Source organism: Entelurus aequoreus, linkage group LG02 (assembly GCF_033978785.1).
Source record: "Entelurus aequoreus isolate RoL-2023_Sb linkage group LG02, RoL_Eaeq_v1.1, whole genome shotgun sequence".
In the NCBI taxonomy this organism is placed as follows: Eukaryota; Metazoa; Chordata; class Actinopteri; order Syngnathiformes; family Syngnathidae; genus Entelurus; species Entelurus aequoreus.
This window is the reverse complement of record NC_084732.1, coordinates 93,794,752-93,814,045: the sequence shown is the minus strand read 5'-3', so window position 1 is coordinate 93,814,045 and position 19,294 is coordinate 93,794,752. Positions and strand designations below refer to the sequence as shown.

At 36.6% G+C, this 19,294-nt stretch overlaps 1 protein-coding gene and 11 non-coding genes across 16 annotated transcripts in view; 11 read left to right on the top strand and 1 right to left on the bottom strand.

The window, feature by feature from the left end:
• Positions 1-19,294, bottom strand: part of LOC133641478 (ephrin type-A receptor 6-like) — a 142,706-nt gene that overhangs the window by 80,940 nt on the left and 42,472 nt on the right. For 4 of the 5 annotated variants that reach the window (XM_062035238.1, XM_062035248.1, XM_062035229.1 and 1 more), the window contains one exon: positions 15,691-15,846. In XM_062035238.1, the coding sequence (XP_061891222.1) occupies positions 15,691-15,846 (156 nt within the window). Of the gene's footprint in view, positions 1-15,690; positions 15,847-15,952; positions 15,969-19,294 lie in introns of those variants that run through there. The other variant, XM_062035264.1, reaches the window with a different exon arrangement.
• Positions 632-703, top strand: trnap-ugg (transfer RNA proline (anticodon UGG)). The gene has a single exon. It is a non-coding gene; the product is annotated as a tRNA-Pro (tRNA).
• trnap-agg (transfer RNA proline (anticodon AGG)) lies at positions 2,202-2,273 on the top strand. The gene has a single exon. It is a non-coding gene; the product is annotated as a tRNA-Pro (tRNA).
• Positions 3,787-3,858, top strand: trnap-cgg (transfer RNA proline (anticodon CGG)). The gene has a single exon. It is a non-coding gene; the product is annotated as a tRNA-Pro (tRNA).
• On the top strand, positions 4,030-4,101 carry trnaq-cug (transfer RNA glutamine (anticodon CUG)). Its single transcript has one exon. It is a non-coding gene; the product is annotated as a tRNA-Gln (tRNA).
• Positions 9,776-9,847, top strand: trnap-cgg (transfer RNA proline (anticodon CGG)). Its single transcript has one exon. It is a non-coding gene; the product is annotated as a tRNA-Pro (tRNA).
• On the top strand, positions 10,040-10,111 carry trnaq-cug (transfer RNA glutamine (anticodon CUG)). Its single transcript has one exon. It is a non-coding gene; the product is annotated as a tRNA-Gln (tRNA).
• trnap-cgg (transfer RNA proline (anticodon CGG)) lies at positions 11,805-11,876 on the top strand. The gene has a single exon. It is a non-coding gene; the product is annotated as a tRNA-Pro (tRNA).
• trnap-cgg (transfer RNA proline (anticodon CGG)) lies at positions 12,158-12,229 on the top strand. Its single transcript has one exon. It is a non-coding gene; the product is annotated as a tRNA-Pro (tRNA).
• On the top strand, positions 12,422-12,493 carry trnaq-cug (transfer RNA glutamine (anticodon CUG)). The gene has a single exon. It is a non-coding gene; the product is annotated as a tRNA-Gln (tRNA).
• On the top strand, positions 13,441-13,512 carry trnaq-uug (transfer RNA glutamine (anticodon UUG)). The gene has a single exon. It is a non-coding gene; the product is annotated as a tRNA-Gln (tRNA).
• On the top strand, positions 14,457-14,528 carry trnap-cgg (transfer RNA proline (anticodon CGG)). The gene has a single exon. It is a non-coding gene; the product is annotated as a tRNA-Pro (tRNA).

Genomic DNA, 19,294 nt, shown 5'->3' with positions numbered 1-19,294 from the left:
TTTAAAATCCAATTTGGGTTAAAAGTGCAATATGGAAGCCCAGTTTCAGATTGTGTCCCTGATTAAAATATCACATTTATTGAGATTCTTGGTCTAGTTGTATGATTTTTGCCTCGGGGTTGGACGAGTGGTCTGGGGTTCAATTCCTGAAAAATATATTGTTCATTTATGCATGAAAAGTGTAGTGACTCAAAACTTGTGTTAAGACAAGTGCAGTTCCAGATTGTGTCCCCAAAAAATATGACATTTTTTCATAATTTTGAAACACACAATTCCGGCCTCGTTGGTCTAGTAGTATGATTCTCACTTTGGGTGCGACAGGTCCCGGGTTCAATTCCCGGACGCGCTCTTAAGATAATAACCTACATTTTAAACTCTTAGCTCAATTTTTTAAACTGCACACACTCAAAAGGATCAATGAAAATCAATAAAATAAAATCTACAGTGGTACCTCAATTTACGAGCTCTCTGTTTTAGGACAGAGTTTGTAATCCTTAGTTCTTTTATGCATAAAAATAGCCATACATCTAAATGTGTGGTAAAAGTGCAATATACTAACCAAGTTTCACATTGTGTCCCCTGTTAAAATGTCACATTTCATGAGATTTATTGCTGAACCGTGACTTTGCAGGGCTTGTTGGTCTAGTAGTATGATTCTCGCTTTGGGTGCGAGAGGTCCCGGGTTCAATTCCCGGACAAGCCCTTCTGTTTTTCAGGCATGAGTTTTTCCGTTAGTCCACAGTCGTGTGTCTTTTCCTGTATGACTTTCCACTTAATTTTAAACTTTAACCTCTCTTTTTGTCCCAGCACACACTCAACAGATCAATAAACATCTATCAAACCAAATCAAAGCCTGTGTACTGTTGGATCTCTTTGTTTTACTCAGACCTTTGCCGGTTCCATGGTGTAATGGTTAGCACTCTGAATCCAGTGATCCAAGTTCAAGTCTTGGTGGAACCTACTTGTGAAAGCTATGATCTCTGTTTGCTTTACTTTTTGCAAGCCTTGGCGTTTGTATTCCTTTTTTCAATCATGACTTCTTATCTCACACAGTTGTAAGTCTTGTCATTTTTTTTTAACTTCAGACTTGATTTTAAACTTTTAACTCAATTTTCCTAAAGGCGCACACTCAAAGGATCAACAAAAATCGTTCAAGTCCAATCAAAGTACTGTGTACTGTAGGATCATGGTGTAACGGTTAGCACTCTGTCCTTAGAATCCAGCGATCCAAGTTCAAGTCTTGGTAGAACCTACTAGTAATGTTGGAGCGTCTAGGCTAGCACCCCCTATGTTACGTTATGCAGGAAAAAGGCAAAGAATAAAAACTTGTATTAGTTTCAGATTGTGACCCCTGTTTGTTTATAAGTCCTTTGTTTATTCATCACTTTTGACCTCATACACACACTTGTCTTTACATTTGTGACGTGAGACTTAATGTTAAACTTTACCTCAATTTTCCAGACTACAGACACTCAAGAAATCAATGAAAATCTATGAAATCAAGTACTGTTGTACTTAAATCTACCACCACAATTGGTTCTAGGACTGAGCTCATAAGTTCATTTTGGCATTTAAAATCCAATTTGGGTTAAAAGTGCAATATGGAAGCCCAGTTTCAGATTGTGTCCCTGATTAAAATATCACATTTATTGAGATTCTTGGTCTAGTTGTATGATTTTTGCCTCGGGGTTGAACGAGTGGTCTGGGGTTCAATTCCTGAAAAATATATTGTTCATTTATGCATGAAAAGTGTAGTGACTCAAAACTTGTGTTAATACAAGTGCAGTTCCAGATTGTGTCCCCAAAAAATATGACATTTTTTCATAATTTTGAAACACACAATTCCGGCCTCGTTGGTCTAGTAGTATGATTCTCACTTTGGGTGCGACAGGTCCCGGGTTCAATTCCCGGACGCGCTCTTAAGATAATAACCTAAATTTTAAACTCTTAGCTCAATTTTCTAAACTGCACACACTCAAAAGGATCAATGAAAATCAATAAAATAAAATCTACAGTGGTACCTCAATTTACGAGCTCTCTGTTTTAGGACAGAGTTTGTAATCCTTAGTTCTTTTATGCATAAAAATACCCATACATCTAAATGTGTGGTAAAAGTGCAATATACTAACCAAGTTTCACATTGTGTCCCCTGTTAAAATGTCACATTTCATGAGATTTATTGCTGAACCGTGACTTTGCAGGGCTTGTTGGTCTAGTCGTATGATTCTCGCTTAGGGTGCGAGAGGTCCCGGGTTCAATTCCCGGACAAGCCCTTCTCTTTTTCAGGCATGAGTTTTTTCCGTTAGTCCACAGTCGTGTGTCTTTTCCTGTATGACTTTCCACTTAATTTTAAACTTTAACCTCTCTTTTTGTCCCAGCACACACTCAACAGATCAATAAACATCTATCAAACCAAATCAAAGCCTGTGTACTGTTGGATCCCTTTGTTTTACTCAGGCCTCTGCCGGTTCCATGGTGTAGTGGTTAGCACTCTGGACTCTGAATCCAGTGATCCAAGTTCAAGTCCTGGTGGAACCTACTTGTGAAAGCTATGATCTCTGTTTGCTTTACTTTTTGCAAGCCTTGGTGTTTGTATTCCTTTTTTCAATCATGACTTCTTATCTCACACAGTTGTAAGTCTTGTCATTTTTTTTAAACTTCAGACTTGATTTTAAACTTTTAACTCAATTTTCCTAAAGGCGCACACTCAAAGGATCAACAAAAATCGCTCAAGTCCAATCAAAGTACTGTGTACTGTGGGATCATGGTGTAACGGTTAGCACTCTGTCCTTAGAATCCAGCGATCCAAGTTCAAGTCTTGGTAGAACCTACTAGTAATGTTGGAGCGTCTAGGCTAGCACCCCCTATGTTACGTTATGCAGGAAAAAGGCAAAGAATAAAAACTTGTATTAGTTTCAGATTGTGACCCCTGTTTGTTTATAAGTCCTTTGTTTATTCATCACTTTTGACCTCATACACACACTTGTCTTTACATTTGTGACTTGAGACTTAATGTTAAACTTTACCTCAATTTTCCAGACTACAGACACTCAAGGAATCAATGAAAATGTATGAAATCAAGTACTGTTGTACTTAAATCTACCACCACAACTGGTTCTAGGACTGAGCTAATAAGTTCATTTTGGTATTTAAAATCCAATTTGGGTTAAAAGTGCAATATGGAAGCCCAGTGTCAGATTGTGTCCCTGATTAAAATATCACATTTATTGAGATTCTTGGTCTAGTTGTATGATTTTTGCCTCGGGGTTGGACGAGTGGTCTGGGGTTCAATGTTCAATTCCTGAAAAATATATTGATCATTTATGCATGAAAAGTGTAGTGACTCAAAACTTGTGTTAATACAAGTGCAGTTCCAGATTGTGTCCCCAAAAAATATCAAATTTTTTCATAATTTTGAAGCACACAATTCAGGCCTCGTTGGTCTAGTAGTATGATTCTCACTTTGGGTGCGACAGGTCCCGGGTTCAATTCCCGGACGCGCTCTTAAGATAATAACCTAAATTTTAAACTCTTAGCTCAATTTTTTAAACTGCACACACTCAAAAGGATAAATGAAAATCAATAAAATCAAATCTACAGTGGTACCTCAATTTACGAGCTCTCTGTTTTAGGACGGAGTTTGTAATCCTTAGTTCTTTTATGCATAAAAATAGCCATACATCTAAATGTGTGGTAAAAGTGCAATATACTAACCAAGTTTCACATTGTGTCCCCTGTTAAAATGTCACATTTCATGAGATTTATTGCTGAACCGTGGCTTTGCAGGGCTTGTTGGTCTAGTCGTATGATTCTCGCTTCGGGTGCGAGAGGTCCCGGGTTCAATTCCCGGACAAGCCCTTCTCTTTTTCAGGCATGAGTTTTTCCGTTAGTCCACAGTCGTGTGTCTTTTCCTGTATGACTTGCCACTTAATTTTAAACTTTAACCTCTCTTTTTCTCCCAGCACACACTCAACAGATCAATAAATATCTATCAAACCAAATCAAAGCCTGTGTACTTAGACCTTTGCAGGTTCCATGGTGTAATGGTTAGCACTCTGGACTCTGAATCCAGTGATCCAAGTTCAAGTCTTGGTGGAACCTACTTGTGAAAGCTATGATCTCTGTTTGCTTTACTTTTTGCAAGCCTTCGTGTTTGTATTCCTTTTTTCAATCATGATTTCTTAACTTACACAGTTGTAAGTTTTGTCCTTTTTTTTTAACATCAGACCTGATTTTAAACTTTTAACTAAATTTTCCTAAAGGCGCACACTCAAAGGATCAACAAAAATCGTTCAAGTCCAATCAAAGTACTGTGTACTGTAGGATCATGGTGTAACGGTTAGCACTCTGTCCTTAGAATCCAGCGATCTAAGTTCAAGTCTTGGTAGAACCTACTAGTAATGTTGGAGCGTCTAGGCTAGCACCCCCTATGTTACGTTATGCAGGAAAAAGGCAAAGAATAAAAACTTGTATTAGTTTCAGATTGTGACCCCTGTTTGTTTATAAGTCCTTTGTTTATTCATCACTTTTGACCTCATACACACACTTGTCTTTACATTTGTGACTTGAGACTTAATGTTAAACTTTACCTCAATTTTCCAGACTACAGACACTCAAGGAATCAATGAAAATCTATGAAATCAAGTACTGTTGTACTTAAATCTACCACCACAATTGGTTCTAGGACTGAGCTCATAAGTTCATTTTGGTATTTAAAATCCAATTTGGGTTAAAAGTGCAATATGGAAGCCCAGTTTCAGATTGTGTCCCCGATTAAAATATCACATTTATTGAGATTCTTGGTCTAGTTGTATGATTTTTGCCTCGGGGGGGACGAGTGGTCTGGGGTTCAATTCCTGAAAAAGATCTTGTTCATTTATGCATGAAAAGTGTAGTGAATCAAAACTTGTGTTAATAAAAGTGCAGTTCCAGATTGTGTCCCCCAAAACTATAAAAATGTTTCATATTTTTGGAAAGCACTATTCAGGGCTTGTTCGTCTAGGCCGGAGCTTGTAATCCTTAGTTCTTTTATGCATAAACATACCCATACATCTACATTTGTGGTAAAAGTGCAATGAACTAACCAAGTTTCACATTGTGTGCCCTGTTAAAATGTCACATTTCATGAGATTTTTTGCTGGAAAATAACTTTGCAGCGCTTGTTGGTCTAGTCGTATGATTCTCGCTTCGGGTGCGAGAGGTCCCGGGTTCAATTCCCGGACAAGCCCTTCTCTTTTTCAGGCATGAGTTTTTCCATTAGTCCACAGTCGTGTTTCTTTTCATGTATGACTTGCCACTTAATTTTAAACTTTAACCTCTCTTTTTCTCACGGCACACACTCAATGGATCAATACAAATCTATCATATTAAATCAAACCCTGTGTACTGTTGGATCCCTCTGTTTTACCAGGACTTTTGCAGTTTCCATGGTGTAATGGTTAGCATTCTGGACTCTGAATCCATTGATCCAAGTCCAAGTCTTGCTGGAACCTGCTTGTGAAAGCAATGATCTCCAGTTACTTCAAGCATAACAAAGGCAATTAATAAAAACTTGTATTAAAAGTGCAGTGTTGTAAGCCAGTTTCAGATTGTGACCCCTGTTTGTTTATAAGTCCTTTGTTTATTGATCACTTTTGACCTCATACACACACTTGCCTTCCTTTTGTGACTTGAGACTTAATGTTCAACTTTACCTCAATTTTCCAGACAACAGACACTCAAGGAATCAATGAAAAGCTACGAAATCAAATACTGTTGTACTTAAATCTACCACCACAATTGGTTCTAGGACTGAGCTCATAAGCCTTAGTTCATTTCGATATTTAAAAAATTGTGGTAAATCGAATTTGGGTTAAAAATGCAATATGGAAGCCCAGTGTTAAAATATCACATTTATTGAGAGTCTTGCAAAATCCCAATGGTCTGGGGATCAATTCCTGATCCCTTGTTTTGCATAATCTTGTTCAATTATGCAAAAAAGTGTAGTGAATCAAAATGTGTGTTAATAAAAGTGTAGTTCCAGAGTGTGTCCCCCAAAAAATATCTTTTTTTTTCAAAATTTTGGAAAGTTAAACTCAGGGCTTGTTGGTCTAGTACAGGGGTCACCAACGCGGTGCCCGCGGGCACCAGGTCGCCCGCAAGGACCAGATGAGTCGCCCGCGGGCCTGTTCTTAAAAAAAAAAAAAAAAAAAAAAAAAAAAAAATTAAAAAAAAATATTTTTTTTTTTTTTTTTTTTTTTTTTTTAAATTAAATCTACATAGAAAAAACACAAGATACACTTTCAATCAGTGCATCAACCCAAACAACCTCCCCCATGCACACTCATCCACACAAAAGGGGTTATTTCTTTCTGCTACCAATATTCTGGTTCCCACAACATAGACAACACATCTGCAAGGGACACAGTCCCTGAAGCACACATGATTGTATAGGCTGCTGGTCCACTAACATTTTCATTAATTACTATTTTTTATGTAATTATTTTTATATTGTTTTACTTTCTTTTTTATCCAAGAAAATGTTTTTTATTTATTTATCTTATTTTATTTTATTTTTTTAAAAAAGGGCCTTATCTTCAACAGACCAGGTTGTCAATGAAATTAGATTTTTTTAAAGGGTTTTTTAAACCAGGCCCAGTCCAGATAATGTCCAAGTCGGACTCAGCAACACACACCTTCATTCATGTACACAGAAAAAAATTAAGGAACACAACAGATTGCATATAATTTATAAACAAAACACTTTGCATTCCATTCGAAAGGACGTTTCCTTTAGATTTCCGATCCTTAACATTTTACATTTATCATAATTAAGCTTAAGGCCAGATTGCTGTGAAAATATGTCCAAAAGATTAAGAAGGTTCCGCAAACAATGAGGAAAAATCTTATCTTTGTGAATCAGCCTTTTCTGACATGAACTTCATCAAGAACAAACACAGAACACGCCTCACTGATGCACATCTGCAAGACTCACTCAGAGTTGCAGTGTCAAGTTACACACCAGAGTACAACACACTAGTTAACAGCATGCAATGCCAGGCTTCCCACTAACTGACAAAGAAACAGATAACAGATTTGGTGTCCAGTTCAAAGTGTGACATGATTTAAAAATTTGAGAGTTTACTTTTGTATTTTACATGAGTTATTATTTGTACAAACATGGTGCAAAGTAATTCATGTTTTGTTAAAAAAATGTTAGTGGCTAGCTAGTTAAAATGGGATATTGTGATTTCACAAGACTGTCTTAGAAGTGATCATTTGAAAATGTTCAATTTGAAAAATGTGCACTTAGAGAAAATATAAAAATAAAGTGTTGCATATTGATATTTATCTGTTTCTATATATATTTATTGTGAGAAATCATTAAGATGATCAGTGTTTCCACAAAGATAAATATCATTAATTATTAATAATAACAGAGTTAAAGGTAAATTGAGCAAATTGGCTACTTCTGGCAATTTATTTAAGTGTGTATCAAACTGGTAGCCCTTCGCATTAATCAGTACCCAAGAAGTAGCTCTTGGTTTCAAAAAGGTTGGTGACCCCTGGTCTAGTAGTATGATTCTCGCTTTGGGTGTGAGAGGTCCCGGGTTCAATTCCCGGACAAGCCCTTAAGATAATAGCATGATTTTAAACTCTCAGTTCAATTTTACAAACTGCACACACTCAAGGGATCTATGGATATCAATACAATCCAATATACAGTGGTACCTCAATTTACGAACTCTCTGTTTTAGGACAGCGTTTATAATCCTTAGTTCTTTTATGCATAAAAATAGCCAAACATCTAAATTTATGGTAAAAGTGCAATATACTAACCAAGTTTCAGAATGTGTCCCCTGTTAAAATCTCAAATTTCATGAGGTTTTTTGCTGAACAATGACTTTGCAGAGCTTTTTGGTCTAGTCGTATGATTCTCGCTTTGGGTGCGAGAGGTCCCGGGTTTAATTCCTGGACAAGTCCTTCTCTCTTTCAGGCATGCGTTTTTCCGTTAGACTACAGTCGTGTGTCTTTTCCTGTATGACTTACGACTTAATTTTAAACTTTAACCTCTCTTTTTCTCACGGCACACACTCAAGGGATCAATAAAAATCTATCATATTAAATCATACCCTGTGTACTGTTGGATCCCTTTGTTTTACGGGGTTTTTTTCAGGTTCCGTGGTGTAATGGTTAGCACTCTGGACTCTGAATCCAGTGATCCAAGTTCAAGTCTTGGTGGAACCTACTTGTGAAAGCTATGATCTCTGTTTGATTTACATTTTGCAAGCCTTGGTGTTTGTATTCCTTTTTTCAATCATGACTTCTTACCTCACACAGTTGTAAGTCTTGTAATTTTTTTTTTTTTTACTTCAGACCTGATTTTAAACTTTTAGCTCCATTTTTCTAAAGGCGCACACTCAAAGGATCAAAGAAAATCGATCTCGTCCAATCACGTACTGTGTACTGTAGTATTATGGTGTAACGGTTAGCACTCTGTCCTTAGAATTCAGCGATCCAAGTTCCAGTCTTGGTAGAACCTACTAGTAATATTGGAGTGTTTAGTCTGGTATCCCCTCAGTTACTTTAAGTTTGAAATTGGCCAGTTCCATGGTGTAATGGTTAGCACTCTGGACTCTGAATCTAGTGATCCAAGTTCAAGTCTTGGTGGAACCTACTTATGAAAGCTATGATCTCCGTTTGATTTAGTTGTTGCAAGCCTTGGTATTTGTATTCTTTTTTTCAATCATGACTTCTTACCTCACACAGACAGTTTCATTTGTGACGTGAGAATTGCTCGAAACTTTTAGCTCAATTTTCCAAACAGCAAACACTCAAGGGATCAATAAAGATCCATCAAATAAAACCAAATACAGTGGTAAATACATTAACCACCACAAGTTGCTTCTGGCCTGAGCTCGTAACCCTTAAAGTACATTTAAATATGGATTAAAAGTGTAACAAAATGTGTGTATGAGGTCAAAAGTGATGAATAAGCAAAGGACTTATAAAACAAATAGTAGTTTACAGGTTCCATGGTGTAATGGTTAGCACTCTGGACTCTGAATCCTGTGATACAAGTTCAAGTCTCGGTGGAACCTACCTGTGAAAGCTATGATTTCTATATGATTGACTTTTTGCAAGCCTTGGTGTTTGTATTCCTTTTTTCAATCATGACTTCTTACCTCAAACAGACAGTTTCATTTGTGACGTGAGACTTACTCGAAACTTTTAGCTCATGTGTCCCATGAAAAACCGTCCGAGCGGAACTCTCTAATAACTAAAGTTCCTTGGGTGAATTGGTTCTAGGACTGAGCTCATAAGCCTTATTTCTTTTTGGTAATAAAAAAAATTGCCGTAAATCCAATTTGGGTTAAAAGTGCAATATGGAAGCCCAGTTTCAGATTGTGTCCCCGATTAAAATGTCACATTTATTGAGATTCTTGGTCTAGTTGTACAATTATTGCCTGGAGGGGGCGAGTGGTCTGGGGTTCAATTCCTTAAACAGCTCTTGTTTATATATGCATGACAAGTGCAGTTAATCAAAATTTGTGTTAATTTTTAGAATTTTGTAAAGCCCAATTCAGGGCTTGTTAGTCTAGTAGTATGATTCTAGCTTAATTTACGAGCTCTCTGTTTTAGGACAGAGTTTGTAATCCTTAGTTCTTTTATGCATAAAAATAGCCATACATCTAAATTTGTGGTAAAAGTGCAATATCCTAACCAAGTTTCAGATTGTGTCCCCTGTTAAAATCTCAAATTTCTTGAGATGTTTTGCTGACACGTGACTTTGCAGGGCTTGTTGGTCTAGTCGTATGATTCTCGCTTCGGGTGCGAGAGGTCCCGGGTTCAATTCCCGGACAAGCCCTTCTCTTTTTCAGGCATGAGTTTTTCCGTTAGTCCACAGTCGTGTGTCTTTTCCTGTATGACTTTCAACTTAATTTTAAACTTTAACCGCTCTTTTTCTCACGGCACACACTCAATGGATCAATAAAAATCTATTAAACCAAATCAAAGCCTGTGTACTGTTGGATCTCTTTGTTTTACTTAGAGTTTTGCAGGTTCCATGGTGTAATGGTTAGCACTCTGGACTCTGAATCCAGTGATCCAAGTTCAAGTCTTGGTGGAACCTACCTGTGATCTCTGTTTGCTTTACATTTTGCAAGCCTTGGTGTTTGTATTCCTTTTTCAATCATGACTTCTTACCTCACACAGTTGTAAGTCTTTTTTTTTTAACTTCAGACCTGATTTTAAACTTTTAGCTCCATTTTCCTAAAGGCACACACTCAAAGGATCAACGAAAATCGATCAAGTCCAGTCAAGTACTGTGTACTGTGGTATCATGGTGTAACGGTTAGCACTCTGTCCTTAACATCCAGTGATCCAAGTTCGAGTCTTGGTAGAACAGACTTGTAATGTTGGAATGTTTAGTCTGGTATAGTTACTTTATGCATGAAAAAGGCAAATAATAAAAACTTGTATTAGTTTCAGATTGTGACTCCTGTTTGTTTATAAGTCCTTTGTTTATTCATCACTTTTGACCTCATACACACACTTGTCTTTACTTTTGTGACTGGAGACTTAACGAGTGGTCTGGGGTTAAATTCCTGAAAAAGATCTTGTTCATTTATGCATGAAAAGTGTAGTGAATCAAAATTTGTGTTAATAAAAGTGCAGTTCCAGAGTGTGTCCCGCAAAACTATAAAAATGCTTCATATTTTTGGATAACACTATTCAGGGCTCGTTGGTCTAGGACAGAGCTTGTAATCCTTAGTTCTTTTATGCATAAAAATAGCCATACATCTAAATGTGTGGTAAAAGTACAATAAACTAACCAAGTTTCAGATTGTGTCCCCTGTTAAAATGTCACATTTCATGAGATTTTTTGCTAAAATATGACTTCCTGAAGCACGAACTTGCAAGCCTTGTTGGTCTAATCGTATGATTCTCGCTTCGGGTGTGAGAAGTCCGGGGTTCAATTCCCGGACAAGCCCTTGTCTTTCTCTGGAATGAGTTAGTCCACAGTTGTGTGTCTTTTCCTGTACGACTTTCCACTTAATTTTAAACTTTAACCTCTCTTTTTGTCACGGCACACACTTAATGGATCAATAAAAATCTATCAAACCAAATCAAACCCTGTGTACTGTTGGATCCCTCTGTTTTACCAAGGTTTTTGCAGTTTCCATGGTGTAATGGTTAGCATTCTGGACTCTGTATCCAGTGATCCAAGTCTAAGTCTTGGTGGAACCTACTTGTGAAAGCTATGATCTCCAGTTACTTTAAGCATGAAAAAGGCAATGATAAAAAACATGTATTGAAATTGCAGTGTTGTAGACCAGTTTCAGATTGTGACCCCTGTTTGTTTATAAGTCCTTTGTTTAGTCATCACTTTTGACCTCATACACACACTTGTCTTTACATTTGTGACTTGAGACTGATTGTTAAACTTTACCTCAATTTTCCAGACTACAGACACTCAAGGAATCAATGAAAATCTATGAAATCAAATACTGTTGTACTTAAATCTACCACCGCAATTGCTTCTAGGACTGAGCTCATAAGCCTTAGTTCATTTTGATATTAAAAAAAATTGTAAATCGAATTTGGGTTAAAAATGCAATATGGAAGCCCAGTGTTAAAATATCACATGTATTGAGAGTCTTGCAAAATCCCAAAGGTCTGGGGATCAATTCCTGAAAAAAATCTTGTTCAATTATGCAAAAAAAGTGTAGTGAATCAAAATGTGTGTTAATAAAATTGTAGTTCCAGAGTGTGTCCCCCAAAAATTTTCTTTTTTTTTCAGAATATTGGAAAGGAAAACTCAGGGCTTGTTGGTCTAGTAGTATGATTCTCGCTTCGGGTGTGAGAGGTCCCGGGTTCAATTCCCGGACAAGCCCTAAAGATAATAGCGTGATTTTAAACTCTGAGCTCAATTTTACAAACTGCACACACTCAAGGGATCTATGGATATCAATAAAATCCAAAACACAGTGGTACTTCAATTTACGAGCTCTGTTTTAGGACAGAGTTTGTAATACTTAGTTCTTTTATGCATACAAATAGCCAAACATCTACATTTATGGTAAAAGTGCAACATAGTAATAACCAAGTTTCAGATTGTGTCCCCTGTTAAAATCTTAAATTTCATGAGATTTTTTGCTGAACAATGATTTTGCAGGGCTTGTTGGTCTAGTCGTATGATTCTCGCTTCGGGTGCGAGAGGTCCCGGGTTCAATTCCCGGACAAGCCCTTCTCTTTTTCAGGTATGAGTTTTTCCATTAGTCCACAGTCGTGTGTCTTTTCCTGTATGACTTACGACTTAATTTTAAACTTTAACCTCTCTTTTTCTCCCAGCACACACTCAACAGATCAATAAACATCTATCAAATCAAATCAAAGCCTGTGTACTGTTGGATCCCTTTGTTTTACTTGGGTATTTGCCGGTTCCATGGTGTAATGGTTAGCACTCTGGACTCTGAATCCAGTGGTCCAAGTTCAAGTCTTGGTGGAACCTATTCGTGAAAGTGATGATCTCTGTTTGATTTACTTTTTGCAAGTCTTGGTGTTTGCATTCCTTTTGTCAATCCTGACTTCTTACCTCACACAGACAGTTTCATTTGTGACGTGAGACTTACTCGAAACTTTTAGCTCATGTGTCCCGTGAAAAATCGTCCGAGCGGAACTCTCTAATAACTAAAGTTCCTTGGGTGAATAATGTAAACTCACTACACCGGTATGTTTTAGTGCATTCATGGCGAGTTTACTGACAGATATAAGTAAGAACTTAACACTACTTTATATTATAAATGGCAACAGCGGAGGATGAATGTCCCATTACAAGAAGATAGAGAAAAAGAAGAAGCTTCCGACTATGGTCTCGGCACGTACTACAAAGGCGGGCTAGCGCAATTTTTCAGGATTTATGCAGATCCCAAATACAGATCAGCAGGTACCAGAAGGTAAGAAAAGTTGCTTTTGCATAATATTGCTAAACAAAATGCCAGATAATATGTCTTACCTTATACACACACCATAATAATACTCATATGTTGAAGCACAGTACAATCCATCAAGCGGTGCGGCTTCATAGCTTACTAAAGTCGTACTAAAACATTTTGATAGATTTTTGAGCGCCGTGTGTAATGTTCTATATTTTCAATGGAACATTTAAATTGTTTGTGTTGTTTACTTGAGTCATATTGCCATTACATTGCAGTCTACATGTATCTCTTATGTTTGACTGTCATCTACTAGTCACACTTATCATTACACCATGTACCAAATACAATTGCTTTGTGGTCGGTAAGCAAAACCAGAATTATTCCGTACATTAGGTGCACCGGGTTATAAGGTGCACTGTCGAGTTTTGAGAAAAAAAAAAAGATTTTAAATGCCCCTTATAGTCCTGATTATACGGTTCTGTGTACTGTAGGATCAATATGTTTTATGTACCATTATGTAGGTTCCATGGTGTAATGTTTAGCACTCTGGACTTTGAATCCAGTGATCCAAGTTCAAGTCTTGGTGGAACCTACTTGTTTAGTCTGGCATCCCCTGAGTTACTTCAAGCATGACAAAGGCAATGAATAAAAACTTGTATTAAAAGTGCAGTGTTGTAAACCAGTTTCAGATTGTGACCCCTGTTTGTTTATAAGTCCTTTGATTATTCATCACTTTTGACCTCATACACACACTTGTCTTTACTTTTGTGACGTGAGACTTAATGTTAAACTTTACCTCAATTTTCCAGACTACAGACACTCAAGGAATCAATGAAAATCTATGAAATCAAATACTGTTGTACTTAAATCTACCACCACAATTGCTTCTAGGACTGAGACAATACACCTTAGTTCATTTTGGTATTTAAACATTGCAGTGAATCCAATTTGGGTTCAAAGTGCAATATGGAAGCCCAGTTTCAGATTGTGTCTCCTATTAAAATATCACATTTATTGAGATTCTTGCAAAATCCCAATGGTCTGGGGTTCAATTCCTGAAAAAAGCTCTTGTTCATTTATGCATGAAAAGTGTAGTTAATCAAAATGTCACAGTTGTCTTTACATTTGTGACTTGAGTCTTAATGTTAAACTTTACCTCAATTTTCCAGACTACAGACACTCAAGGAATCAGTGAAAATCTATGAAATCAAATAATGTTGTTCTAGGACTGAGCTCATAAGCCTTAGTTCATTTTGGTCAATACAATTTGGGTTAAAAGTGCAATATGGAAGTCCAGTTTTAGATTGTGTCCCTGATTAAAATATCACATTTATTGAGATACTTGCAAAATCCCAATGGTCTGGGGTTCAATTCCTGAAAAAAGCTATTATCCTTAGTTCTTTTATGCATAAAAATAGCCATACATCTACATTTGTGGTAAAAGTGCAATATACTAACCACGTTTCAGATTGTGGCCCCTGTTAAAATGTCACATTTCATGAGATTTTTTTGCTGAAACATGACTTGCTAAAACAGGGCTTGTTGGTCTAGTCGTATGATTCTCGCTTCGGGTGCGAGAGGTCCCGGGTTCAATTCCCGGACAAGCCCTTGTCCTTCTCAGGCATGAGGTCTTCCATTAGTCCACAGTTGTGTTTCTTTTCAAGTATGACCTTCAACTTAATTTTAAACTTTAACCTCTCTTTTTCTCACGGCACACACTCAATGGATCAATAAAAATCTATCAAATCAAAACAAATCATACCCTGTGTACTGTTGGATCCCTTTGTTTTACTTTATTGTTTGCAGGTGTAATGGTTAGCACTCTGGACTCTGAATCCAGTGATCCAAGTTCAAGTCTTGGTGGAACCTACTTGGGAAAGCTATGATCTCCATTTGCTTTACTTTTTGCAAGCCTTGGTGTTTGTATTCCTTTTTTTCAATCATGACTTCTTACCTCACACAGACAGTTTCATTTGTGACGTGAGACTTACTCAAAACTTTTAGCTCGTGTCCCGTGAAAAACCGTCCGAGCGGAACTCTCTAATAACTAAAGTTCCTTGGGTGAATAATGTAAACTCACTACACCGATATGTTTTAGTGCTTTCATGGCGAGTTTACTGACAGATATAAGTAAGAACTATACACTACTTTATATTAGAAATGGCAACAGCGGAGGATGAATGTCCCATAATAAGAAGATAGAGAAAAAGAAGAAGCTTATCGACTACGGTGTCGACACAAACTAGAAAGGCGGAAGCGCGCAATTTTTCAGGATTTATGCAGATCCAAAATACAGATCAGCAGGTACCAGAAGGTACGAAAAGTTGCTTTTGCCAGATAATATGTCTTACCTTATACACACACTGGTAATTTGAAGCACAGTACAATCCATCAAGCGGTGCGGCTTACCAAAGTCGTACTAAAACATTTTGATAGATTTTTGAGCGCCGTGTGTAATGTTCTATATTTTCAATGGAACATTTAAAATGTTGGTGTTGTCTACTTGAGTCATATTGCCATCATATTGCAGTCCACACGTATCTCTTATGTGTGATTGCCATCTACTGGTCACCGTGTACCAAATAAAATAGCTTCGAGGTCGGTAAGCACAACCAGAATTATTCCGTACATTAGGCACACCGGGTTATAAGGCGCACTGTTGAGTTTTGAGAGAAAAAAAAAGAAATTTTAAGTGCGTTATAGTCCGGAAAATACGGTAATACATATTATAGATAAACGCTAACTCATGATAAAATGAGTTGGGACATACTTGTGCAAGCCATGGTGGACGGGTCCTTGTTAGCCCTGAAGAATCCTTTCTCGCAGTGACACATGGTGGCGGCCTGGTCATGGCTGGCGCTGTGCGGAGGACACGGAGAGCACTTCATGTTCCCAGCGATTGGTTTGAAGGAACCAGGCTTACACGCTGAAAAAGAGGCAGAAGCCGATAAGGAGGTCAGTGCGAAAATGTTTCTCGGAGACGTACACGAAACACGTAACTCCAATTACTCCTGGCTCTGTGTGCGGCTCACATTCTCCAGAGCTGCAGTCGACAGTGAGACACTTTGTACCGTGTAAAACATGAACAGCACCTCGGCCCGCGTCCAAATTCTGAAGGATTTTGCACATGGTGATTAGTACATGGTTTAGTTTGTATGGTGATAGATTTAAAAAAGACACAAAAAAATCAAAAAAACGATTAAAATGTTAATGACGCTTAGACAATCAGATTTAATGTAGGAGGTTTAACGAAGATTTAGTGTTTATAATTCAGCAATTACAGAAAACATCTAGAAATGACTTTCTGAACAGAAAGACGTCTACTTACATATATGTATGTATATATATTTTATATATACATATATGTAAGTATATATATATATATATATATATATATATATATATATATATATATATATATATATATATATATATATATATATATATATGTATGTATGTATATATATATATATATATATATATATATATATATATATGTATACATATATGTAAGTATATATATATATATATATATATATATATATATATATATATATATATATATATATATATATATATATATATATATATATATATATATATATATATATATGTATGTATGTATATATATATATATATATATATATATATATATATATATATATATATATATATATATATATATATATATATATATATATATATATATATATGTATACATTAAAAAAAAAATTAAAAAATATATATATATATATATATATATATATATATATATATATATATATATATATATATATATATATATATATATATATATATACATATAAATATAAATATATATATATATATATATACATACCGTATTTTTCGGAGTATAAGTCGCTCCGGAGTGTAAGTCGCACCGGCCGAAAATGCATAATAAAGAAGGGAAAAAACATATATAAGTCGCACTGGAGTATAAGTTGCATTTTTTGGGGGAAATTTATTTGATAAAAGCCAACACCAAGAATAAACATTTGAAAGGCAATTTAAAATAAATAAAGAATAGTGAACAACAGGCTGAATAAGTGTACGTTATATGAGGCATAAATAACCAACTGAGTGCCTGGTATGTTAACGTAACATATTATGGTAAGAGTCATTCAAATAACTATAACATATAGAACATGCTATACGTTTACCAAACAATCTGTCACTCCTAATCGCTAAATCCCATGAAATCTTATACGTCTAGTCCAGACCTGGGCATTCTGCGGCCCGCGGGCCGCATCCGGCCCTTTGTATGTCCCTGTCCGGCCCGCGTGAGGCCAATTATAAATTACAAAATAAATTTAAAAAAGTATCTATTTCGAGTGTGCAATACAACGGTGCTGCTTTTGTTTTGAAAAGCGTTATTTGTATTACTTCCGTGCGGACGTATGCTCGTGCGCGCAGCGGCAATCACAAATACAAAATATAAAAAAAAAACCCATCTTTGTCGTGCGTGCAATACAACTGTGCTGCTTTTATTTTGAAAAGTGTTATATGTGCGTATGTCCTGTGAGGGAAGGCGCACAGCGACAAGTGATGCCCGGTTATCCCCGAGACGCTAAAAAGAGAAAAGTTGATGACGAATGGCGTGTTTTAAAAAAGACATGGATTGCCAAGTAAAGGTAAAGCTGTGTGCTTATTTGTGGTACACACGTTGCTGTCTTTAAAGAATATAGTGTAACGACCTGCTGAAGTAGATGTTGTCTTCTTGAGTTGCGTAAATGAGAAGTGAGGAGACGTGCGTGTGGAAGGAACGAGATATGTTGAGCTGTGTTAGTATAGCTTGCTCAATAAAAGTTTCAAAAGAGCGTCAGACTTCGTGTGCACTTCTTCTGGACGCTACAATTGGTGTCAGAAGTAAAACTTTGCGCATACTGCACTGTTTGTGTGCTACGTCATCGGGAGGTACGTGCCACGTGAGGAGCTCGCCGCAAAGAGAGTGAGAGAGAGAGAGAGAGAGAGAGAGAGAGAGCGTTTACAGGTGCAGCCACGCTGCTTGCCACGGGGGGAATTCCGCCCTCAATGAAGACTCCCAGGTTTGATGGCAAGGCGAACTGGGAGGCATTTCATCCCACTTGTGACATCAATTGTAGCGTCCAGAAGAAGTGCACACCAAGTCTGACGCTCTTTTTAAACTTTTATTGAGCATGCTATACTAACACAGCTCAACTTATCTCGTTCTTTCCAAAAGGAAAACCAATCCTCACTCCTCATTTCCGCAACAGCAACGCTTCTTCCTTCTTCGCCAATCACCTTACAGGCGTGCTACGTTCACAACAAAGAGGATGCAGGATGAAGTGACAGAAATTGAAATTTTTGTATTGTAATATACATCAGGAAGTGTTGTGTAAGAAAGTGTTAAAAATAAAACCATCAAAAGCCATCTGCTTTTGTATAAAGATAAGTTAGGTTAAATGAAAATATTATTATTATCTATCTTACGGTATATCAAAAATAATTTGAGCAAAATTTAATTGAAATATTGTCGGTGTGGCCCTCCAGCAGTGCTCGGGTTGCTCATGCGGCCCCCGGTAAAAATTAATTGCCCACCCCTGGTCTAGTCTCTTACGTGAATGAGCTAAATAATATTATTTGATATTTTACGCTAATGTGTTAATAATTTCAAAAATCTTCGGGCGCATTAAACATATGTTTCTTATTGCAATTTTGTCCTTAAATAAATTAGTGAACATACAACACAACTTGTCTTTTAGTAGTAAGTAAACAAACAAAGGCTCCTAATTTAGCTGCTGACATATGCAGTAACATGTTGTGTCATTTTTCATTCTATTATTTTGACAAAATTATGAGGGACAAGCGGTAGAAAATGAATTATTAATCGACATGTTCATTTACTGTTAATATCTGCTTACTTTCTCTTTTAACATGTTCTATCTACACTTCTGTTAAAATGTAATAATCACTTATTCTTCTGTTGTTTGATACTATACATTAGTTTTGGATGATACCACAAATTTGGGTATCGATCCGATACCAAGTAGTTACAGGATCATACATTGGTCATATTCAAAGTCCTCATGTGTCTAGGGACGTATTTCCGGAGTTTATAAACATAATATACATTTTTTTTTTAAACAAAACAGATTTTGTGATGCTAAAAAAATATCAATGTAATCATAGTAGTATCAACGAGATATGCTCCTGTACTTGGTATCATTACAGTGGATGTCAGGTGTAGATCCACCCATGGCGTTTGTTTACATTGTGACGCCGGTGAGCTACAGTGTGTAGTGAAGCATGTTTAGCTATTCCTCGTCCTGCAGGGATGATACTTGTAAGAAACTTACTTTTTTTGTTGCCATGGAGGCGAGGATTAGTGATTT